Here is a 25,716-nt window from a genome sequence, read left to right as displayed (position 1 = left end):
ATGCTTATGGTAGACATACACTGGAAGTATTCTGATCGCTGTTAACCCGTTTACCAAGCTTCCTCATCTATATAATCTTTATATGATGGAGCAGTATAAGGGAGCTCCCTTTGGTGAATTGAGCCCCCATGTATTTGCTGTGGCTGATGCTTCTTACAGGTTCATAATGTTTGAATGTTTATGTTGCCATTGAAATGTGTCATGTGCTTATTAATGATCTGTTGATTCTGTGTTTATTTTTTATGTCCCAGAGCAATGATAAGTGAAGGTTGTAGCCAGTCTATATTAGTTAGTGGAGAAAGTGGGGCTGGAAAAACTGAGACAACGAAATTGATAATGCAGTATCTTACTTACGTTGGTGGTCGTGCTATTGGTGGTGACAGAACCGTTGAACAACAGGTTCTCGAGGTAGGCATTTGACTTTGTTTGATAATATTTGTGGCTAAAGCTGATTTTTGGATTAAAAAACTTATAATTTGTAGGCATTGAATATTTTCTACCATCGTGTTGAGTATCTGAAGCTTATATCTTAATTAGTTAAATTCTTTTTCTTCTTGGATGAGAAATACATTTTGGTCTTTTGTTGATGGATTTAATTTGTTGTATTTCTTTTTCATGTTATAGCTCTCACCATGCAGTGAAATTGCAATTATGCTAACATATACTTGTTTCTATTCTAGTCAAACCCGCTTTTGGAGGCATTTGGCAATGCAAGAACTGTTAGAAATGACAATTCAAGGTACTGTTTGTGGCTTTTAATATCGGTAATGCTATATATTAGTGATGCAAGGCATTCAGTTTGTGTTCTCTCATAAAATATAAAGCTATTAAATTTCACTATTAAAGTTATTATATGACACTTAATTACGAGTTAGCTTTTTAATCCAAATTAGTTGCGTTCCCTCTATTATGTTTCTGTTGCTTCATCTGGTTTTATTTCGAGCATTTTAATTTTTTTGTTTACTCAACCTGTGCACTTTGGAACTTGTAAGTGCTAGCGTATGAGTATTAGTATATTACAGTTTGGATTAGTATATCAAGGGGAAGCTTTTAGTTACTTCTGGCACAAGGACTTCACTGGAGTCAAAATTTTATTATTTTTATCTAATCTGTCCTTGCTGCTGTTGCATATTAACACTCTGACTGTTTAAATAAATTATTAGACATCCGTTTTTTTAGCATCTTTTATGTGACTGGTCGAGTTCAATCGAATGTATAACGTGGAGTATGAAATCAATATGGAATGCAGGGAATGTGGTAGTAGCATGTAATAGTTATGCTGGTTGTCAAATGATATGACTTCCTAAGTTTTTGCTGGAATGATTATCATTTGCCTGCGTAAATAATGCAGCAGTAATACTGAGAATGACTATAACTTGAGTGCAACCTCAATTTCTTTCGCCTTGTGTAATCGTGCTTACTACTTGTGCTTGCTTGCTGCAGTCGCTTTGGCAAGTTTGTTGAGATCCAGTTCAATGCAAGTGGTAAAATTTCTGGTGCTGCAATTAGAACATACTTACTGGAGCGATCTCGTGTCGTTCAAATAACAGACCCTGAAAGGAATTACCACTGCTTTTATCAGTTGTGTGCATCTGGCAGGGTACTTGCTCTGTCTCTGTGGAATAAATATACAAATGTCAGACTGAATTGTTCAGTAAATGCAATTCTGGCTTGGTTTTTATTTCTCTTCCACTATGTCAAATTAAATGAGATTTTTATACGAATAAGACAAGGAATGAAACTGATTAACAAAGGTTCTTTCCTTTGAGATATGGAGGAATGAGCGACATGTACATTATTCTTGATGTTTGTGAAATCAGAGTGCATTTATTGCCAACTCAAGAGACAAATTCTTACCTAAATTGTTATTTGTTCTGATCTGATAGGATTGTTGATGAATGGACTACAAGCAGCATTCAATCTTTTGTTAATAAGAATTTTGTCTTTTATTTTGTGGCCGCAAACTCCTACTTGGTTTGAGTGTAGTGGTGAATAACTCACCTAGATGCAGGAATGTAGAAAGCGGATACTTTTAAATTAAGAACACAGAAAATATTTTCATAGTTATCTCCTTTGCAATTAAATTTTTTATCGTCTTTACGTTGTTTGGGCATTGTAGTATAGGCATATGCACCATATTCCTAGACAACTTAGATTAAAGTAGAATTTTTTTACTCTTATCACCCACATAATATTCTCTGATTTCATCGAACTTTATGTCAACTTGTTTTTCAGGATGCAGAGATATATAAGCTAGGACATCCAAGCAATTTCCATTACTTGAATCAAAGTAAGATTTATGAGTTAGATGGAGTGAGCAATGCCGAAGAATACATAAAAACAAGAAGGGCAATGGATATTGTTGGCATCAGTCATGAGGAACAGGTCCCACACACAATTTTATGATTTTCTTGTGATTTTTACCGTCTCTTTGCGAGGTTGTGCCATCTTTATATCACGCCTTTGTTATACCAGGAAGCGATATTTCGGACCTTGGCTGCGATTCTACATCTGGGAAACATAGACTTTTCTCCTGGCAAAGAGCATGACTCTTCAGTTATTAAGGATCAGAAGTCTAACTTTCACTTGCAGATGGCTGCTGATCTTTTTATGTAGGTTACTTATGGTATTTCTTGGACAAACTTTTTTTCATCAGTGCAACTACGTTGGTCATAAATTATCAGGTCCAGCAATTTGTGGTTTCCCTATATTTTCTTCTGAGGGTGTTCTCTGCTTATAGATACAACTTTTGCAAGTTTTTCTAAGATTGTATTTCTTTTAGTCCAGCATTGCACTATGATCCTTGGCTAGTCTGTGCTCATTTTTGGAGCAGTGACTCGATACGTTTTGATTGTTCGATAAATCTTCCTGGCCTTTAATAATCATAAGTTACTTCTTTCCCCAGGTGTGATGTGAATCTTTTGCTCGCCACACTCTGCACTCGCTCAATTCAAACTTACGAGGGAATAATTGTCAAAGCTCTTGACTGTAATGCTGCTGTAGCTGGTCGGGATGCTTTGGCCAAATCTGTTTATGCTGGAGTATTTGATTGGTCTGCTGGATTTTATGCGTTTCTCCAAGCCAGTTCTCGTACTTGATCAAGAATGAATAACATAACACTTAAAGTCTACATGGTTTCCACTTGTTTCAGGCTTGTTGAAAAGATTAACCGATCAGTTGGGCAAGATCATGAATCTAAGATGCAAATTGGAGTACTGGACATATATGGATTTGAATGCTTTAAGTTTAACAGGTTATTAGTTATATTGTTTACGGGATCTTATATTTCAATTCAAGTCATTTCTTGAATAAAATGCTTTCTGGGAATGGGCGTAAGCCAAATGAAAAAGTAGAAGAAGAAGTATCTAGCTCAGAGAGCCTGCCCCTAGTCATACAGAAAAGCTCAATGACTGAAGCCTTCCATAAAAATATGTTTACTCCATCACTATTAACAAAATTTTCCATTATTCATCGTCAGTTTTAAGGGGTAAATTCACATCGAACAAATTTGAAATAAATATACGACATATAAGGGCTTGGGTCAACCTTCTTAAAGGGTTACTTCTTTTTAAGAAGGTTGACCTTTTTAAGATGGAATCCCAAGTAAACTTGTTAAGAGTAGAAGCCTAATCCCTTATACGTTGTATATTTATTTCACCTTTATTCAGTGTGGAATATACCCTAAATAGTCAGATGTCTAAACTTGCAAAACTCGAAGTTACCGATTTAGTGGAATGTCACTTTAAAAAATCCACATTGAACTAAATCTTGAGAAATTTCTGGCAAATGTGCTCAAGCAAGAATGTCCATATGATTGCCGTTAGTTTCTGAACAATGTGGCTTGTTATTGGTTGATTGTCTTGATGATATGTTAGGGTTTGGTATTTTGGGAACATAATAGGTCAAAATACATATGAGCTTATTCAATATCATGCGACAGGAAATTTCTCAGTTATTGAACATATAGCCTATTTCTTTATCTTCAATGCTCTATTAGAAATTTGACTTGTATATCTAAGCTAATTACAGAGCTCCAACACACAATATGGACTCAGTGAAAATTTTTGTTGATTATACATTTTTCTGTACATAACCTGGTGCTTTCTTTGGCAACATTTTGTTCCCGCTTGAACAGCTTTGAGCAATTTTGCATCAATTTTGCGAATGAAAAGCTCCAACAACATTTTAATGAGGTGAGAAGGGGCACTATATGATGCAACAATTTCTATCAACTGTGAATATGACATGCCAGCTCCTTAATTATCTTATATCCCTTTTTTCTGAATTTGTTTTCCAGCATGTATTTAAGATGGAGCAGGAGGAATACAGAAGAGAAGAAATCAATTGGAGTTACATTGAATTTATTGACAATCAAGATGTTTTAGATCTAATTGAGAAGGTCTTCCCTTGCTCGCTTATTTGATGTTCCTCTAAGCTTAATTGGACTTCCCTCGTTTGCTACTTTGAAGAATGAAAAAAAGGCATGCTACTGTATATAATGCCAATTTACGGAATTACACTATCTTCTTCTTCTGCTGCTGCTGAAGGGCATCTTATTATTTTCATATTACATGTACTTCCTTTCTTATTTTGCAGTACCGGCCCCTTTATTGTAATAAAGTGACTACTTTTTCTATTAGTAAAAATCTACTTCTTGTGATTGAAAGAAAAAAGTTTCTATTATCATTTAATCCACTTTTAAATTGAGACGAACATATTCTAAGATGCATAAACAATGGTTACTTTTTGGAATTAGTTTACTTGGGACTCATGTCATGTTGTACATGCGTTTGCAGAAGCCCATAGGAATCATTGCTCTTTTGGATGAAGCTTGGTACAATACAAATTCTCTCCTGTCAATTGGTGTGCGTTGCTCATTCGTCTTATGCTGTTTATTTATCCTTTTGCTGATCTTTTATTCATGCAGCATGTTCCCGAAATCAACACATGAAACATTTTCAAACAAGCTGTTCCAGAATTTTCGGACTCACCCACGGTTAGAGAAAGAGAAATTTTCTGAAACAGATTTTACCATTTCTCACTATGCTGGCAAGGTGTGTTTACTCTGCCAAAAGGTAATTAGTTACTTGCGAATAATTATCTCTGTTAGTTTACTTCCACACTGTATCTTCTCCAGGTCACCTATCAGACAGACACATTTTTAGACAAAAATCGTGATTACGTTGTGGTTGAACACTGCAATTTACTGTCTTCTTCCAAAAGTCCTTTCATTGCTGGCCTCTTTCCCCCACTACCAGAAGAATCTTCACGATCATCATACAAGTTTTCTTCAGTGGCCTCTCGGTTTAAGGTAAGAACTTTTCTTTGGTTGCTTAGCATGTATAATTGTCATGAGTAACTTTTGTTTGACAAATACTCTTGCAATATATGCTTCCTATCTTACCTGGACAATAGCATTTATATTCATATGGGCATAGGAAGGCCCAAACTGGTTGCCATTCTCTTGCAGTCAATTGTAATGGTGGGGTATAGCCATTTTAGATTCAAAATATATAACTTGTCAGTCTGGTTATGATTTTGATGCTATAAATTAGCGATCTTTTGGTTGAATGATTTTCTCGTTTGGGATTTCTTGTATTATATAGGAATCTATAGTTATAAAAATATGGAAAGAGTATTATACAAGTATGGTAAGAGAATTATAGTAAATATATTTACAATATAAGGATAGTAAAAGTCACATCCGTCGATCTCATTGACATTCCCTCTCAAATTGATGCTGGGCCATCAAGAAGCATTAATTTGTTAAACAGAAATTGATGTCACCGTCTCGTCATCTCCTTAGTAAACATATCAATTTGAACATCAGCGGTGACATGTGGAAGATAAATAATGCGACCATCATAAGCCTCTCGTATGGAATGACGTTCCATTTCAATGTGCTTAATCCGCTCATGGAACACAGGATTAGCAGCAATTTGAATGGCACTAATGTTGTTAGCATGAAGTGAAGTAGGCTCAAGCTGAGGGTAACCAATCTTTGCTAGAAGACCTTGGAAGCCAGATAATCTTAGAGCAAGCAGATGACATAGCCCTATACTCTGATTCAGTGGAAACGTGATCCTGTTTCTTACTTCGCCATTAAATGCACTCTCAAGAAATATACACCAACCCGTAATCGAGCAATGAGTGTCCATACATCCGACCCAATCAGCATAACTATAACCCATTAACATCGTAGAGGAGTTGGTTGTGAAGAAAAGACTTGTGTCAAGCGTACCAATCAAATATCTAATAATATGACGAATTGCGGCTAAGTGAAGATGTCGTGGAGTATGCATGAATTGACAGACTTCTTGGACAGCAAAAAGGATATCAGGTAGAGTAATAGTAAGGTAATTCAAATTGTCTACTAGTTGACGATATAAAGAGGGATAAAAAAGATCACCCTCTTCCTTGCAATACTTAATTCACCTTCAAAGGAATGTCAACAGATTGAACATTCCGAAGTCTATCCAATGTAATCAACTCTGTATACTTATGCTGATGCAAGTAAGTCCTGGTCGGAGTTGAAAGTACCTCAAGACCTAAGAAATATTGTACAGGTCCCAAATCCTTCTTATGGAACGATTCCTTAAGTCGGTTTTGAAGGGGAGATATCAATCTTGAGTCGGTCTTGGTAATAACTATATCATCCACATAGATAAGAAGCATAATACCTGCTTTGCTTTCAGAAAGAATGAGCGATGAGTCATACTGGGTTTGAGTAAATGAGAACCTCAAGAGAGTAGAACGAAACTTGTCAAACCAAACACGAGGAGCCCATTTCAACCTATAAAGTTAGCGCTTTAGCTTACAAACATCGAAAGAGGGTTTGAAGAAAGAGACGTGCTGGGGGTGACATATATATCTCTTTTGAGGATCACCATACAAGAAAGTATTCTTGACATCCATTTGCCGTAAAGACCAACCCCTTGGAGGCAACTATAGTAAGAACGGTACGAACCATTGCCATATTGGCAACAAAGGCAAGTCTCCTCGTAATCCACTTCATATTTTTATCGGTTACCAGGAGCCACCAATTGAGCTTTGTATTGATCTAGACAACCATCAGAACGTAGCTTAACAGAGTAGACCCAATTACCTCCAATAGGTTTGACCCCAAGAGGGTAAGGATTAATATCCTATATGTGATTCTCCTAATGAGCTAGGAGTTTCTCCTGCATTGCTTTTACCTAAAAAGGTTAGAAAACTACCTAAGAATAAGTAGGAACAGTTATATGAGATAAGATTACAGAGAAACCATACATATTGGGAGGTTGTGTGATGCGAGTTGCCTAAGATTTGTGGCACTTGGAGAGGGATTTGGTTTGGCTAAAGGTTGTCGTCTCTGATTTACCAAACCTAGTTTAAAACGTTCGACGAGATGAGAGAAATCCACAAATTTATTGAGTGGAGCCAAATTAGAGAGGACATGACATGCTGCTGGAATTAATACTAATTCTCAAAGAAAACATTGCGAGAGATTCGAAAGCGTTAGCAGTACCATCATAAGAGACAAAACCTTTTTGAGCATCATTGTAACCTACAATAGTACATTTTACAGATTGAACAAGTTTATGATGTTCATGAGAAGACAGATGAACAAGACAAACACACTTAAAAAGTTTGTAACGTCATAACTAGGATATGTACCGTACAAACGAAAATGAGGCGAGTCAAAATCTAAATATTGAGTAGAAAGTAGATTAATTAGGTGTATGGTTGTAGATAGAGCTCCAACCCAAATCTAGGCGGAATTGAAGATTCCAAAAGCAAAACTCGAACAACATCCAATAAGTGTTGATTATTTCTTTCGACTATCCCATTCTGTTGAGGAGTATGTGGACAAGAACGCTGAGAGATAATACATTTTTGTTGTAAGAAGGTTTGACACTTATGTATTCTCCCTCGTTGTCGGACCTTACAATCTGAATGCTGGCAAAGAAATGTCTCAGTGTAAGCTACAGAAGTCTTAAGAGTGGCATTGACCTCACTTTTAGAACGAAGGAAATATATCCAAGTGTTATGACTAAAATCATTAATGTCACAAAAGATTTATATTGAGCATGTGAAGTGATGGGTGTTATGCCCCGCACGTCACTATGAATAATTTTAAAGCATTTATCAGCACAATTGCCATTAGTGAGGAACGAAAGTTTTACTTTTCCCAAAATTACACGTATCACAATCAAAATTCAAATTTGAGAGCTGAAACTAATCTTTATTACTCAGAAAATCACATTTCAACTAATGAGACAAAATTAAATTGTGTAGATGCCCTTATCTTTTATGCCAATTCTCATACTTAGTCCAATGCTAATACAAGCCAAAGACATAGCGTTAGGAATAGTAAACTGTAATGGAAATGATCTTCTAACTTTATGCCCCTTCGTGATCACCTTCTTCGACCTCTGATCGTGCACAAGATAATCAGCAAGAGAGAAACATTCATCATAGTTATTGTCAACTAATTGATAAATCGAAATCAAGTTTTTTGATAAGCTTGAAGATACAAAGACATTATCAAAAGAAGACCCAAGATCACCAACAGTAATAAGAGGAAGGGTATTGACATTAGCAATTTGAATATGTGTAGCGCTGGATGTTATTCAAAGTTGCCATATAATTTGATGCCTCTACATCAACAAGCTAAGGAGAAGAAACAACTGGACCCTTCCTTGTAACCCCAATGTAGAGAAGGCCGAAACAATCATTTGTTAGACCATTTCTGGGGTAAGTACAAATTGATTAGTGCTAGCTTGTAGAGTTGTTGGAGTAATACCTTAAATATCGACTTGAAATGCTTTAGTTTTACAATATGGAGGTTGTGTGTGACAGTCCTTGATGATATGTCCTGGTTGCTTACAGTAATTGCAGACTATCTGAGGACATTTACGAGCAATATGAATATATCCTTTGCAGCAAAAACACTGAAGTTTACTCTTTTCCCATCCTTGGGCAGAATATGCAATGTTGACCACATCAGCTAAGGAGAAATTAGCTCCAATATTAGCTTGAGTAGCCAATCGTTGCTTTTCACGCAAAAGTTCACCTAGACACATCCAACGAAGGAACTGGATCACAATTCAATGAACCTGCTTGAATTCAAGTTTAGGTCGTAGTTTAATAAGGAACTGATTTTTCTACTAACTTTTTGAATATTTAATAAGGAACTGATTTTTCTACTAACTTTTTGAACATCTTGTAGTATTGATGAGGTTGTTGCAAGAACTTTGGCATGAACTATGTTGGAGTACTCATTCCACTAGTTCAAAAAGCTAGAATAATATGCTCAATAGTAAGATTACCTCGAGTGTAGTTGGAAATCTCCCAGCTCAAATCTTCAAGCCTTATTGTATTGATAATAAATGCGCTTTAAATACTCCCACATTTTCCTAACAGTAGTGAGAGCGTAAATTATTCACAATGTGTGACTGCATGAACCCCAAAATCTAGGAAATAATACGAGCATCCTTCGTTTCCCATATACTGAGATCCTTAGCATCTCAACAATCTCAAAGGTAGGCTCTGACACCATGACAATCTTTTGGCTAAATGATATTCCGGTTTAGGATTGCTTGTATTATGTAGTAATAGAGTTATTACATATATGGAAAGAGAATTATGCAAAGATGATAAGAGAATTATAGTAAATATAATTACAGTATAGAATGGTAAAAGTAATCTCCGTCGATCTCATTGACATAAACTTGGCTCCTATTTGTTTTCTCCTTTTTTTAGGTTTGGGCTTGGTTCATTATAAAGTTAACACCACTTCGTGGAAAAACCATTTGCTTAATCCAGTCGCTACTTTTTTAATTCTTTTGATTTTTTATGATTAGATGATGAGCATTCTCTTTATCTACCAGTTTCTCATTTATCATTTTGGCTTGCAGCAACAACTTCAAGCTCTCATGGCAACTCTCAGCTCAACTGAGCCTCATTACATTAGATGTGTGAAGCCAAACTCCTTAAACCGTCCTCACAAGTTCGAAAACCGGAGCATCCTACACCAATTACGTTGTGGGGTCAGTACAAGCATATTATTTTCATTTCAAGTCTCTTAGAAGCCATATTCTTCTCTTTGACTATGTATATGCATTTTAACCAGCTCAGTTCCCCTCTTACTGTGGGCATTTTTGCAGAATACCTGGAAACTTTCATTTCAGTACCATTGTGGACTGTAAATTAATCTTAGAAGTCTATTATAACCTTCAGCATTGTGATAAAATTCTTTAAATTAGACCATATTTTGGAGTTAGCTTAAGCATTTTGAGAGAATAAAGTGGCTCGCACAAGAGCACTAGAAATCTGAACTGATTGATTTTGCTTTGATCTAGTGCCTACACGTGTCCATATGTTCCATGGGAAGGGATTTCAAACAACCATATGTGTGCAACATCGCCTTGTAAACTAAAGTTTAATTTTGATTGATTGTGAATGCTGGCTTCCTCAGTGTGTTCATTTTGCACTCATGTCATTTGTTAATAACTATTGATGATCTTCTTTTCCTGTCTAAACAAATATTCCTAATTGAAGTAATGATTTCATAGCGCCAGCATTTTACTGCAATGTATAACCACTCTGTGTTCACTCTTTTATGAAAGCACATTACTTCCAGTGTTACTATCAGAGTTTACATTTTCTACAGTAAAACAGATGCATGCATCTTATATTTCTTAAAAACAAACTGTAGTCACCCTATAATCATGCCTATATTACTTTAATTTTTAAAGCAAACTACTGATGTCCCAATATCAAATATTTCAGAGTCTTAACGATATTTTTTTTCTTTTTTCCCTTTGCTGAACAAAACCGTAGTGCTCCAGGAGGGCATTGTTTTTTTGGTCGTCTAAGATTTATCTTTTATATTTGGCACTTGAACTTGTTAAAATGAAAGAGATCAGTACATCAAGCAGTGTTTTTTCATGAAAGATTGTTTGTAATTCCATGCAATTGTTAGATGGTCTCATATCATACTTCTATTAATTTTATGCAGGGTGTTTTAGAGGCTGTTCGCATAAGTTTGGCAGGTTATCCCACACGGAAGACTTATCATGAATTTGTAGATAGATTTGGTATAATTGCCTTGGATATCCTGGACGAAAGGTAATTTTAATTATACTTTATTCATTGACCTAATTCTTTGTATTTCTCCATAATGTAATTTGCATGCTTGATATCTTCTGCAAACTTATAGCATCACTGTTTCAAATATGGAGTTTTAGACATTTTGACTGTCATATCCTTATATTTATGGGGTTGTAGCTCTCTTGTTCCTCTCCCTTCTACAATGAGTGTGTAAATGTAGGGCTGCACTTTCCCATATGCTCACTCTCACTCTCACTCTCGCACTAGTATTGTGTTGTATACTATTTCTGGTATCAATCCTTTATTACAATTCCACCTTTTTTCTATATTCTCGTCGTATGATACAATCCTCATAATTGGATATAAGAGAGCAAGTTGAAACTCTTTTCTATATCTAAGTACTCTCAACTGTTCGATGACTAAATGGTTGTGCATATCTTTGTCTTTCCTGTGCTTATGTTGGCTTATTTACATCTTCATTTCCCAAGTTTAACATGCTTTGCTCAGGTTCATTTATTCTCTCCCTTATTTATTTTTTATTTGTTTTATATGGTTGCAGTTATGATGAAAAAATGACCACTGCAAAAATTCTACGGAGATTGAATCTTGGGAACTTTCAGGTCCTTTTATGAGAATTCTAAATTATATTGATTTCTGCAGTGACTTTGTGCCTACAGGTGGGTTTTGAATGTTCTTCCACATTTTCATGATGATCTTTGACTTCCCTTTTGCAGTTGGGAAAAACCAAAGTTTTCCTTAGGGCTGGCCAGATTGGTATCTTAGACGCACGTCGAGCTGAGGTTTTGGATTCAGCAGCAAAGCATATTCAGGGCCATCTACGGACATTTCTTGCACGCCGGGACTTTATCTCACACCGTGTGGCTGCAATTTCTCTACAATCATGCTGCAGAGGTCTACTTCCCATTAAAAATAGGATGTTAACAGCTGCTGTATTTATAATTCTGCCACACCTCTTTAATCATGCCATTTGCACGAATTTTTTTACCTCTGGGGTCCACTGCTCTTCCTCTGTATATTGTTTGTCTATGGTCGAATTACTTGGTAGTTGCAAGAGCGAAATAAGCATTCATCACTTTGAAAACAATTTAAATTATTTAAATTTCCCGCTTTTTTTTGATGAGTTAATCTATTAGTGTAGGTGGTTCTACATTGTATCCAGCACACAAATGTTTCTGAATTCAAGTGCATGCAAGCCAGTGATGAAAAAACGGGGAATCCAACCTGTAAATGAGAAGGATACAATAAACTAGTCAAGACTCACTGGATGCAATAAATGTTTATATTTGACAAAAAGGCTAACAAATGGAGTGTTTGCTCTCGTAATCTAGTTGAATGCTTAGTTAGATTTGAGCAACATCCTAGGATCGGATCATTTTTTATATCCCATGAGAACTTTTTATTTTTAGTTTTCGCTATTAGATTAATTTTAGAATAGGAAATTTGAACTACAAACTCTTGCCTAAATAAGCTCAATGGTGGCTGTTAGGTAAAGCTAGGTGAATACTTGAGTATGATTGTATTAATTGTTTTGTCTCTCCATGAGCTGTTCTTTTTGATATCTTGGCTTGTGTTGGTTCTTAGTAGTATTTAAACAATATTTCAATTTTTGCAGGTTATCTTGCTCAAAATATGTATGCTGCCTTGCGTAAGGCAGCAGCTGCCATTGTAATACAAAAGTTTGTCAGAAGATGGATTTTGAGGCATGCATATATTCAACTCCATGCGTCGTCTGTACTTATACAATCTAGCATCCGTGGGTTTTCAACCCGACAGAAGTTTTTATATAGAAGGGAACATAAAGCAGCCACTCTCATTCAGGTGAATTTCACAGTTTGCAGTTATGCGTGTTTGTCAGTTATTTGTGTCTCTAAATATGCACAGTAAACCTTGTGTTTAAGATCGTTGTTGGGGTACAATTTGTATATTATTGTGTTTACTTAAACCTAGTACATAGGAAAGGACAATTTTTTTTTCCCTTCTTTTTTGGGTGGGGGGTGTTGTTCTTTAGTCTTTAGTGCAAAAATTGGTGGATAAAAGAGATGACTTTCGGTTGTTTTGCTATGTTTCAACCCTGAAGGAAAACCAAGAAAATTTGGACTTGAAGGTTTTTCGTGTGATGGATGAGTAGTGGTATAGAATTCAATAGAGAAGACTGGAAGAAGTTCTAGTGGCTATTCTGAGTACTGGTGTGGTCTTGGGATATTTATATGCTCAGCACCTGAAAGTTCTTAATGTAAAATAAGGACTTCCTGAAAATTAAGGGAACAACAAGTAAGGAAGAAAACACCAGTCATTAGTCCTGTGTACTGCATACATGCTACTCATATACTGCATCATACACTAAAGGAAGCCTCACAAAGCTCTTAAAACATTATAATCTGGTTCGCTTCTCCAAGAAGAATACTTTGTCTTACTCAAGCGATGACATAGAGGATTGTTCAAGAAATTTAAGGACATGGAGAAGTATGTCTTGAATTGAAATGGATGATGTTTTAACTTTTAGGGACGCTTTGAATCTGTCATCATTAACACTGTCCTTACAATCAATGTTTTAGACGTTTAATCTGATATTGAGGCATTTTTCTCTGTGAGAAAGGCGTAAGCCTCAACAAAGACCAATTATTGGCTGTGGATTTTAGTGTCCCAGTTGGGAAGCTAAAGAAGCCTTACTGGACAATTACTGTTGGCGATGGAGGAATGGAATTTGTTTTTTATTGCATTTAAAATTTTTGACTCAGTTGATAAGACTCAAAATATTCATTTGCACTTTCCTATTTGTATTTGATGTGAAAGATGCATCATTTTTGTGGTGGAATTTATTTAGTATTTATTTCATTTGTGATACTTTAGCATGGTAATCAAGTTTTTAGATAACAAATTATGATGTGATGCTGGAATACAAACAATTTTACAAGCAAAACAGAAACATGATTCCAGGATTTGTTACCTTACCTTCTGTACATTATTTTGCATCTCGATAGGCTTACTGGAGAATGCTCAGAATCCGCTCTGTTTATTGTAATCGTCAATCTAATATCATTGCAATACAATGTCTTTGGAGGCAAAAGTTGGCAAAAAGAGAACTCAGGAGGCTTAAAAAGGTGAGGATATTGCTGAATCTTGTAGGTTGACTATTTTGTTTCTTGTTTGACACTGTACTGTATGTTTGATTTATAATAATTATTTGGCGCTTCTAATTGTCGGACAATTTTCTTCTTTTGGATGCTCAAATGAGTCAATTGGACATAATATTACTATCGTTAGCCTCTCCATTTGTGTAAAACGGAGGTAGGTTTTGTTCCGTACTTTTCATGGATAGTTTGCTATTTGATCCTATATGAAAATTGTTTTACTTGCTGAGTGTCTATCCACAAAATGATTATTTTTGTTATTTGCTATGTGTTGAAGATAAGATTTAGATGATATATGCGCGTTCTTATCCAACAATTTAAGCTTTTAGATCAAGTGGTTCAACACTGTATATTTTGGATTTAACGTTAGAATGGTTAATTCTTTGTTTCTAACGGATGTTTGATACATCTTCCTTCAAACAATCCATATCAAGCAAACTGGGTTGCCATCTGCACTCGAGAAGCTGTTTTGGAAATCCACACAATATACCATGCATAAAATATTTTGTTTATTCTAACTTATTTTCTGTGGTTGATTGAATCCATTTGTTCATTGTGCTTTGTAACAGATGAACCTTATATTTTGTTCTTTATTCAGGAGGCCAATGAGGCTGGTGCTCTGCGCTTGGCGAAGAGCAAGCTTGAAAAGCAATTGGAGGATCTCACATGGAGATTGCACCTAGAGAAAAAACGAAGGGTACCCCTCTGTCTGTAATATTTACTACGGAAGAGGAACTTGTATATGTGATTAATTTTTGCTAATCATCAGCAGTTTCTTAGGTGCTAGAAAGAGAATGTTCTTTTATTGCCATCATTCTTATGTAATGCCCATGAGGCATACTCATAAGCCCTCGAGGCTCCTTCTTTACTATTTATCAAACCTTACACCTTGGCTTATTGAGGTGCACCTTCGGCCAGTTTTATAGGGTATGACCTTATTTAAATGTTTTTGGTTATTTTGAACAGTACCCAATGCTAAAAATTACAAACACCACCCCCCCACCCCCCCAAAAAAAAATAAAAATAAAAAATAAATAAAAAAAATAGTAGAGAACATGCGAAGCAGGTGTATATAGATTGGTGGATTATTTGGCAGTTTCTATGGGTATAAATTCTGTACAAAGGTGGTAAGCTTTGTCAGAAGGGAATGCACTCTTTATCGGCCAACATTTTCTTGTCATGATGGTTGCAGTGCAAATTTGGTAACAGTGTCAGTTAACTCGTATCTCTGTTGGATTGGTATATAGTGACCATTTTTCTCACTGATGTTTGTTTAGAGTAGTCAAAAGAAATAGTTCTCATTCTGTTTTGCCTTTCTTCTCTTCATTTTCTTGCTCTTTTGTGCTTTTTTCTCTGTCTGGATCTTGATTGTTCACAATTTAAGGCTTATTTGAAACAGGTGTCTAACGAAGAGACTAAGCTGGTGGAAATTTTAAAACTTCAGAAGACTGTCGAGTCTTTGAGCCTTGAACTAGATGCTGCTAAACTTGCAAGTCTTAATGAGTTCAATAAAAATGTAGTGCTACAAAGACAACTTGAGTCATCAGCTAAGGATAAATCTGCTTTGGAAAAAGATGTAATTTCTGTGGCAGAACTGAGGAAAGAAAATTCAGTTTTGAAGGTATTTTAGCATGCTCCATTGCAATCATATATTGCTTTCAGTTTGATATATCTTTACCTTATTAAGTACTAGGTTCTAATACTGGAGATGTTTGAAAGGTTGAGACATTGGATCTTTGTATTAGTGATTATTGATTTTCTCATTTCAAAATTTCTTTAATATTTATTTCTAAATTGTATTACTATTTGCATCCATCTATGTATTGATATTCCCTATCCAGTAGGTGCTATGTAGGAACTTTGAGAAATGGTGGCCGATGAAGGATTTCAATGTTTTACCAAGTTGTCAACTAGAATGTTGGAACTTAATTAGAACTATTCTCTTTAAAAGTTATTAAGAGCATATTTGGATGGGCTTGTAGCTTAATAATGACCATTTTGTGGCCAAAATTGTGCCAAGTCAGCACGGTGGGACCCAGAGCTTAAAAGATAGAATAAGCTACCTAAACGGAACTTATTTTTACCTCAAATTGTAGAACTCAAAGCGTGAAATCTGTGGGCTTATTCTCCAAACATGTTCTAAATCCACATAATTTATAATCAAATTGGCTATTAGACGTTGTGGGCTTATTTTCCAAACATTTCTTTTAAATCCACATGATTTATAATCAAATTGGTTATTATATATTTGGGAGAGACAAAATAATTTCTAGGTTCCATTCAGCATCTAGTTTTCATCGTAGTGTCATTGTATCACTCTTTCAGCTGTTAGTCCTTTCTGTAACTTCTCTCATTAAGCCTTTATTTGTTAGTAATTAAAATTAAAACATTTTATGGGATCGGCAACTTTTTAATCACACATTTCATTAACTTTTTTCAAAATTTACTAAAAATTCGATTTTAATCCCCACCAAACAGACGATAATTTGATTTCTCACTAACCACTAAACTACTGTCTTATTTTTGGTTTGATCATGATATTTATAATATTCTGTTGATATTATCTATGATATACCTGAAAAATTATTACTAATTATTTTGTTTTAGATTTGACAAGGTAATATAAAACTGGTTTATGGATTTTTGTCACGATAGCAACATAATGCGTCACAACAAATTGGTTTGCAGAGTTCTTTAAATGCACTGGAGCAGAAGAATTCAACCCTAGAGCGTGAACTTGCTAAGGCCAAAGAAGATGCAAGTATTACCATTATAAAGCTGAGCGAAGTTGAGAAAACATGTTTGCAACTCCAACAGAATTTGCAAAGGTATAATATTACTCTATAGAGAAATCATGTTCTAGTGCTCTATTAGATATCCGTTTTCTTTTTACCCCAACTCCAGGACAACATCAATAAAGAAACACACTATTTTTCGGAAGTGCACATGTGAAGCCTTCGTTAATAGCAGCAAAGCTTATGCCTTGAGTGCCAATTCTCAAGGCTTATGCATTTCCTTGCTTTCGTTTTCTGGTTTATAAATTTTCATTTTCTTTCCACTTTTAAAGATGCTTTCATATGTTTCTTTATCACTGCTGTGAGTTATGTTTTCTTCATCAGTATGGAAGAAAAGGTGTCAAATCTGGAAAATGAGAATCATATCCTACGGCAGAAAACTTTAAATGTGTCTCCAAAGAGCAACCGTGCTGGTGTTATCAAGCCCTTCTTCGAGGTGAGCAGTCATTTGCGTATCCATTTTCTCTTCATCTTATGATAAAATCTTGTATAAGACATGTTTTACCTTGATAGACATTAATTTTTCTGATAATTGAGTATCTAATTTGGCTTTTTTGGAATGGGACTAGGAGGAACTGAGATATAAATATGTTGTTATGGACGTAATCTATAGGTCGAAATTCATTAAATCACTTAGATATTCTGCTCGCTTACATAACAGGACTGATGTTCTTGATCGTGTTACTGAAATGGCATATTTTAGACAGTTTCTTAATCCACCAGATGTTAAGCAAAGTCATCATCTGGCAATTGCATTCCTTAAAGCCACAACAAAACTTAAAACGTCATCTTAACCACCAAAATATAAATGTGAAATTTACACAGGAACGTAATTTGACAATGAACAAGAAAGGGAACGAGAAAAAGAAATGGGATCAATGAGGAGAAGAATTTAGAGCAAGAGAAATCAATTTATTAATCTATTCAAAGGTGTCTGTAAACTAAAACTTAAGCCCCTTTATATAAGGGACTTACAATCTAATTAAACTTTATATCTAAAAAAACTTAAAAAGAAAAGACACATAGATAACATCAAACTCCTAACATATAAAACCTACTAAAATTTAGATAAACTCAAATTTTACTTATCTCCATCTGAAATCCAAGGCTAACACCATGCTGCATCATTAGGACAGAGCTGAAAAACGACACTGGAAAAAGTTTTAATGCAGAACGAAGTAATTGACATTTTGATCTTGATTATGCTTCAGGGAATGGGCTGGAATGTGGGGGTTGATTTTTTATTTTTTTTTCCTCCCTTTTTGTATTTGTTTTGTAACAATCTAGTTGGAAACACAGCTACATGTTTATGTTCATTAAGAAGGGTCATTGTATTAAGGGGTGATTTCTTTTGAAACAGAAATTCTCTGATGCACTTGTTCTTCCTGCTGCTGAACGGAAACCTTCATTTGTAAGTTAGCAGTATTCATTAAATGTGATTGACAACTATATTCCTGTTTGGGTTTCTTACAATTTCATTATGTTTGGTATAGGAATCACCCACTCCTTCCAAAATCATAGCACCTTTCTCGCACGGGTTTTCTGATTCCCGCAGAACAAAGTTAACTGTCGAAAGACCTCAGGTTTTTTCCTTACTAAGTATGGCCATTTTATTCTTCAAGTCATCATGATGGATAATAAAATGATTTTAAAATGGAAGGATCTTTAGTAACTAATTAGGTTATTCCTTATTCAGTGATTTATATTATTATCTTGTTCATCTTTCTATAAAATTTGGGACTTTTGTAGGAAAATTATGAAGTTATATCACGGTGCATTAAAGAGAATTTGGGCTTTAAAGATGGGAAGCCAGTAGCTGCCTGTGTAATCTATAGGTGCCTTCTTCATTGGCGTGCCTTTGAGTCCGAGAGAACAACCATTTTTGACTTTATTATTGAGGGCATCAATGATGCTATGAAGGTGATTTTCTTAATTACATCTAATTAGCTTTTCATGAAGCCTTTAACTTGGTTTGATTGTCTTATAGTTGTGAGATTAGTATATTTTGTTATTTTGGTAATTTATGGTAATTGCTTTTGGAATTGCTAAAAGTGCATTCTAGAGTGTGCAAGTGTGTGTATATATATATATATACACACACTTGTCATATGATTTATTGCCTTTTGTTTTAGGAAGATGACGAGGATGCTACCTTGCCTTACTGGTTATCTAATACATCAGCACTTCTATGCTTCCTCCAAAGGAATCTACGCTCCAATGGTTTCATGACTGCAACTTCTCAGCGATCTGCAGGTTCTACTGGTTTAAATGGGAGGGTTGCACTAGTAAGTTTGTGTTGCATATAAACTATGGCATAGTTAGTGTTGCTTTCATAATTTTTTTGTATATCACTTAATCAAAGATATATACAATTTTTGGGTGCGTTCAATGATTCAATTTGCAACTAATACTCCTGGCCCAGTTTACCCTTCAAAGGTTGGACCATTTACATATAATTCTTTGTATAAAGTCAAGAATGAAATCGAACATCTTTCTATTTATTTTTTCTAATCTATCTATGTCAAATTTGTTGCGTGCGGTCTCACCGTGCTTAGAATTTTTTTACTTGCTTTCTTGACTTATTTTGACCTACTTGTATTTTGAACACTTGGTCAATAGGACTTGACTTTTACTTGAACTCTGTTTTATTTTGATATTACTCCATGCATTGTCATTAAAATTTTAACTACTGTTTTTGCTTGATGAGAGGAGAACTGAGTTACTGTTTTTCTTGTCTTAGGGTTCAAAATCGCCTTTCAGATTTATTGGATTGGAGGATGGTTTATCACATATGGAAGCAAGATATCCAGCTATGCTGTTTAAACAACAATTAACTGCTTGTGTAGAGAAGATATTTGGCTTAATTCGTGATAATTTGAAGAAGGAAATATCTCCCCTATTGATTCAATGCATTCAGGTGGCTATATTTGCCTTCGCTCTTTATTTTATTTGTGGTTTTTCCTTTTATCATTGCGTTTCTGAATTCATAGATTCATCGACTAATATAATTTCTCAGCTTCTGTCCATGTGCACATTGGTTCATCACACATGCAATGTTCCTTCCTCTCATTCTAAGTCCCTGTTTGGTTCAACTAAAAAATAAAATTTAATTTAAAGTCAACAATTAATTTTAGCTACACATTTCATGGGGATAACAACTGTTCAGTCACATATTTTATCAATTTTTATTAAAATCTACTAAAAATCTAATTATTATCTAAACGAAACAGGGGCTAATTGCTCCCTCTGAAGCAGTGTACACTCGGCGCTACCTAGCCTCCGCCATAAAATTAACTGGATAACACGATGAACTCGTGTATTTTCCTAATATTGAATGAATCAAAAGAAAATTAGAAAAATTGACTAATTTTCAATCATAAGATTTACTCCAATTAAGGAATACATGGTTCCAAAAACAGTTTATAATCACGTTGAGAGCAAAAGCTTTATTTCCATTTACAAGTCATTGGCATTGCTAATTAAAAATCCTTATCCTTCTTAACAACTCAAAAATTGTCTAATAAAGGATTCAAGGCCATTATGCCTGTTCCAAGAGAAATTGGGGTCAAAACATGCCTTCTCTTGAGTTTAGCCTTTCTCGTGATTGGAGCAAAATTCATCTATCTCCATATTTTTGTTTACCACCCTTATGCACCATTTTCCACCACCCCTTCAGAACCTATAAACCCTTCTCCCTAATAGCTGGGAGGCAAAGGCTCCAAGCCGTTAAAGAACCCCAGAAGATCCTCATAAACTATTTCCACAGCTCTTGCTCCGTGTCGTTCACTTGCTTTGAGCAAACTACCTTTTTCTCAGGTTTCATAAAATGAGATGTATGGGTTGTTCAATGAATGCAATTCTCAAGGCTTACAAGGAAATTTCGATGTTGTATGATTTGAGAAGTGAAATGGGTAATGTTGCGCTCTTAATGGATTGGAGCAAATGTATTTTGTTGATTATTTAAAATAGATCATGGTTAGAAAATTGCTGTATCTATTCAAAATGAAAGGATGCAATTGATTTTTGATTGATTTGTAATTTGTTGAAAATTTGGGACTATGTTTGTAATTAGTTTTTGTTTTTTTCCTTTTTGTTTCATTTGAATAGGAGGGTAAAATTGTCAAAAACGGATGAGAATGACATTTTTTCGCAATTAAAGGTGGAAGGTAGGGGTGAAAATGTCAAAAAATGAAAGTTATGGACGTTTTCCACAAAAAATCTTGAAAGGTAGGGATGTTTTGTACCAATTACCCTTCTAAAGTTCCAAACTATTTTAGGCCCATATAAATTCAATTACAGCCCAAGCATAAGTCCCCATAATTTCAGCCTAAATAGCAATCCTAACCCACCGGACTTATCTTCCTAGATACCGTATTCAATTCACCAAGCAACCAATTTCATGACGGCTCATTGTGTTAAAAAAGTTAGACATTTTGTGGGTAGATGCAATCGGCTATGAAGTTGCCTTGGATAATGTACTTATGATAATCGCTCGATTGAGTAACTCCGTCCATTTCAAAAGGGCAAAACATCCTGTTTCTGCGGTGATCGCGACCAAAGTTTTTGCAAAGGAAAATTATGTGGTTGTATGATGAATTCATAAATTTCTACCTTGAGGACAAGGTGGATTTAGGGGGGTGAGTAATGATAGGCCCCCCAAGTTATTCATTCAAGTTTGTTAGCCATATTCTAGAGTGTTCCAATTCAAGTTAGTTGTAAGGGGTAATTTGGGAAATAAGGGGAGAAATAGTAGTATAAATGTATTAGAGGAAGGAGTCGAAAGGGGCATCCATACACTTTGTTCAGGGAAATAGGAGAGAACGGGCCTCTCTAATAGCCCTGGAACTTATCTGTTATTTGGAAGTTCAATTAATCATCTTATATACCATTTGTTGCCAGCGAAGGCATCTATCAATTAAGCTACAGCAACTGAGGTTCTATCAGTTTTACAGTTGGTTAATATACTTTTCAGTTGTACCAAGTTTTTCGGTTGGAAGTTTTGTTTGGACCGAAGATTTCCCTTTCTTAAATATGCCTAACTTTTACTAATTGGTTGATCTATTGTTGCTGGGGTTTCTCAAGGCACCAAAAAATCAACGAGTGCATGGTGGAAGGTCATCTAGATCACCTGGAGCTATTCCTCAGCAGTCACCAAGCAGCGAATGGGATGGCATCATCAAATTCTTGGATTCTCTTATGAGTCGTCTACATGCAAATCATGTAAGCACATTACATTTTTGTCTTGTGACATCATTTATTTATTTATTTTTGTACAAAAGTTCGTTCATGCAATATCACATAGGATAAACCACGTCATAGGGCATTATAGAGCAGTATCTTTTATTTCGTTCATTTCTCTGGGTGAATCAAAGCTTTCTTAAGCATGCTTTGAACATGGGATGGATCGAATTTTTTTGTTATAAACTGAAATAGAAAAAAGCGCAGTATATTGTACAACTGCATGATATTTTAAAGAACCGTTCTCAAACTTACCCCTCTTGTGGGTGACTTTTTTCCTTGCTGCCATTATTACAGTAGTTAAGACTATACCTCACTTTGTTTTCTGTATGCTGTCTAATTTGTTTTGTCATTGGATTAAATGGTTGAAAAATACAGTGAATAATATTTGATTGTTAGATAATTAATTTGATATTTGTCATGAAATGGCGATCTGCAATGGTGATCTACAGACATAACTTGAATGATTGCAGGTCAACTTCTGATCCAAAGTACCCCAAAACTTTATACCAACACCAAATTATAATCTTTCCGCACAATTTTTCCTAGATTGCTCTTCTCGTTTCAATATCTGTTGAATACAAAAGTCGAATAAATAAATGTGCCCCCTCTCTAATAGCTTTTAGATGAGGTGGTTCATTAGGATATCAGAGCGTGCAAAGATCCTACGCTGAAGCTATTCCTCATCTATTTACAAAAAAATTATGCACTTGTTGAGCTTTGATCCTTAAAGCTAAATACGGTCATATAAAAAATGTAAAGATGACGTGGATATTTGCATGAAGTTGTGTAAAAGATGTAATATTGTCTTCCGTGTAAAAGAATGATGAAATTGAGTCTGTTTAATATATTTATTTTGTGCACTTTGTTTTTCTCTGAACACATTTGGTTTCTTGTAGCATTTTTTTGGGGCAATTGAGGCTTGTTAGTTGCTTTGTATGCCTGGGGATAAATCTGTTTTGAAGTTGGTCCCTAGAAGCACTGTTCTCATTATTGATTTGCTGTGAACGTAATCCATTTCCAGGTTCCTTCGTTTTTCATACGGAAGCTCACTACTCAAGTATTCTCTTTCATCAATATATCACTGTTTAACAGGTACATACTAATTTTGTGGTTTCCTTCCCATTTTCTTCCCCTCAACCTACACCACCTCCACGAAATCAACCCAAAATACACTTAATTTTGTGATTTTTCATGCCAGCCTTCTCCTTCGACGAGAATGCTGCACATTTTCAAATGGAGAATACGTAAAATCTGGACTGGCGGAACTAGAAAAATGGATAGTCAATGCGAAGGAGGAGGTATTTACAAATTTACTCTTTTTCTTTGAATGAAATCAGTAGTGCTGCATACGTATGTACGTACAGGTCTGAGTTATTATTCACTGTAGTTTGCTGGAACCTCTTGGCATGAGTTAAATTACATTCGTCAAGCTGTTGGATTTCTGGTAATAATTCGTAATGCTGCTTTATTCTTCTTTAGAGTTCAAATTTTTAATGTGCAGTTCTCTGGACTAACTCTCTTCTAACCATTTAGGTAATACATCAAAAGAGGAAAAAATCTTTAGAGGAGATAAGGCAGGATCTCTGTCCGGTATGACCTTCTTAAGTAGCTTAAGCTATAACCTCTTTTTTCGCTTTTTTCTTTGCATTATGTGACCTTTATCCATGCTCATTTCTCCTCCCAATTTTTGTGGCAGGCATTGACTGTTAGACAAATCTATCGGATAAGTACAATGTATTGGGATGATAAGTATGGGACTCAAAGTGTGTCAAATGAGGCAAGTGGTTAGCTTGTTATTGCTTATTGACAATTTCACCCCTAGGACTATGGAGCTCTTCAGCTTTTAGCAGATCTAAAGGGGCTGGTTTTTATAGCATTAATTTTTTCCCCGTGGTATACCCTTGGCCGCCTTTGACAACTGAGGATAAGAAACAGAAAAGCTTAAAGAATTTGGTGCCATTATGTGTCAAATGTAGTTATAAAGCTGCCTTTTTTTTCTCTTTCCCCTCCTTTTCTGCCAGGTCGTTTCCCAGATGAGGGAGATTGTAAATAAGGACTCCCAAAATATATCATCAAATTCATTTCTACTGGATGATGATCTTAGGTAAGAAGCTTAAACTATCATCTCGATTGCAATAGTTTACTATTTCCCGTGACAGATTTATGTTTAGTATTATCAGAAATGAGATATTTATGTTTCGTATTATGAGGATTGAGAAATGAGATGTATGTTGCGATAATTTCATTGAGTCTATGGTCATTACTTGGAGCGTGGCACCAAATTAGAGGTGGCTATATATCAATTTTGGTAGCAAAGGTAGAAAGAAGAAAGTAGCATCACGATCAATCCCCTACATGGGGGATCCGTCCAGCTTGCGTGAGCCTCCCTCTTTACCTGTCAGATAGAAGAGAGCGGATATCCTCCTACCTACTGTCTTTCTTCATGGCCCCTGCACTTCAATTGGGTCATGGAACTTCATTTTCTTAATATAAATTCTTAGCATATGTTTGGATAAGTGATTCTAGGTTTTTATGAACATCTTGGTCAAAAGAAATTTTGATCTAGCCAATTTTTAATCACACATTTCGTTGTATCCACAAGTACTACCCACTCCTCCGCTCATTTATCCCTGTTCATAAACACCTTTCTAGACACCCTTAATCAAGTCAACCGCTCTGAGTCATAGTTTTTCACCCATTGTGTATTACTTGCACATATAACTCTAGTTATAAAATTCCAAATAAACTTGATTTTTTTCCAACCACTGTATGTCACAAGAGGAAAACAAATTATGGTCATCATTAAGTGTTGTATTTCGGATAGTCTAGTGACATTAGGACCTGTCTATAGGATGGCACGCAGCTCTTATCTCGCATCATGACTAGAGGCTTATGTTCCTTTAATTCATATTATATAAGATGCCCTGGAACATCGTCTAATAATATTTCTCTGACTTTTTTCTTGTTTTCGTTCGTTGTTTCTGTTGCAGCATTCCATTCTTAACTGAAGATGTTTATATGGCCATTCCTGCTATAGATCATTCAGATATAGAGGTTCCAAAGTTTTTGTCAGAATATCCTTCAGCACAGTTTCTGGTGCAACCACCGAAGTGAACATTTACTGTCCTATCATAATGTAAGGCACCTACCCTGCTGAACGGCTTGGTTGGATATAGCTTTGCCTGTTTATACGTAGAAAATGTTGTCATTAGTCCTAGAGGTGACACGTAGAGCTAGGATGAACTGTTGATTGTACATTAACAGGGTATTAGTTACTCGAAAGGCTGAGTAGAGTTTTTCCACAGCTTGCCTTTCGAGCTATGTGTACATTGTTTATCTTGTTTGAAATGCATTTAGGTGTATCATGTCATCTTTTGCTGTAATGAAAAGTAACACAGTATTTTTCAAATTCTTTTTGGCACCTCAATATTTTT

At 35.4% G+C, this 25,716-nt stretch overlaps 1 protein-coding gene across 1 annotated transcript; it reads left to right on the top strand.

The window, feature by feature from the left end:
- LOC111407458 (myosin-15) lies at nucleotides 1-25,716 on the top strand. Its single transcript, XM_023036940.1, has 36 exons — nucleotides 1-159; nucleotides 252-408; nucleotides 681-739; nucleotides 1,444-1,600; nucleotides 2,236-2,385; nucleotides 2,476-2,612; nucleotides 2,906-3,052; nucleotides 3,152-3,253; nucleotides 4,136-4,193; nucleotides 4,298-4,399; nucleotides 4,797-4,834; nucleotides 4,928-5,054; nucleotides 5,138-5,311; nucleotides 9,900-10,031; nucleotides 11,003-11,112; nucleotides 11,654-11,714; nucleotides 11,829-12,006; nucleotides 12,728-12,933; nucleotides 14,097-14,216; nucleotides 14,845-14,943; nucleotides 15,646-15,867; nucleotides 16,935-17,074; nucleotides 17,366-17,477; nucleotides 18,402-18,452; nucleotides 18,535-18,624; nucleotides 18,791-18,961; nucleotides 19,174-19,326; nucleotides 19,782-19,958; nucleotides 22,124-22,261; nucleotides 23,304-23,374; nucleotides 23,481-23,580; nucleotides 23,670-23,726; nucleotides 23,816-23,872; nucleotides 23,979-24,059; nucleotides 24,304-24,386; nucleotides 25,273-25,716. The coding sequence occupies exons 1-36, from the start codon at nucleotides 83-85 to the stop codon at nucleotides 25,394-25,396; spliced, it is 4,218 nt and encodes a 1,405-aa protein (XP_022892708.1). The 5' UTR covers nucleotides 1-82; the 3' UTR covers nucleotides 25,397-25,716.

This window comes from Olea europaea, chromosome 13 (genome assembly GCF_002742605.1).
Source record: "Olea europaea var. sylvestris chromosome 13, O_europaea_v1, whole genome shotgun sequence".
NCBI classification, from domain to species: domain Eukaryota; kingdom Viridiplantae; phylum Streptophyta; class Magnoliopsida; order Lamiales; family Oleaceae; genus Olea; species Olea europaea.
The sequence above is the reverse complement of the archived record's forward strand: the minus strand, read 5'-3'. Positions and strand labels throughout refer to the sequence as shown.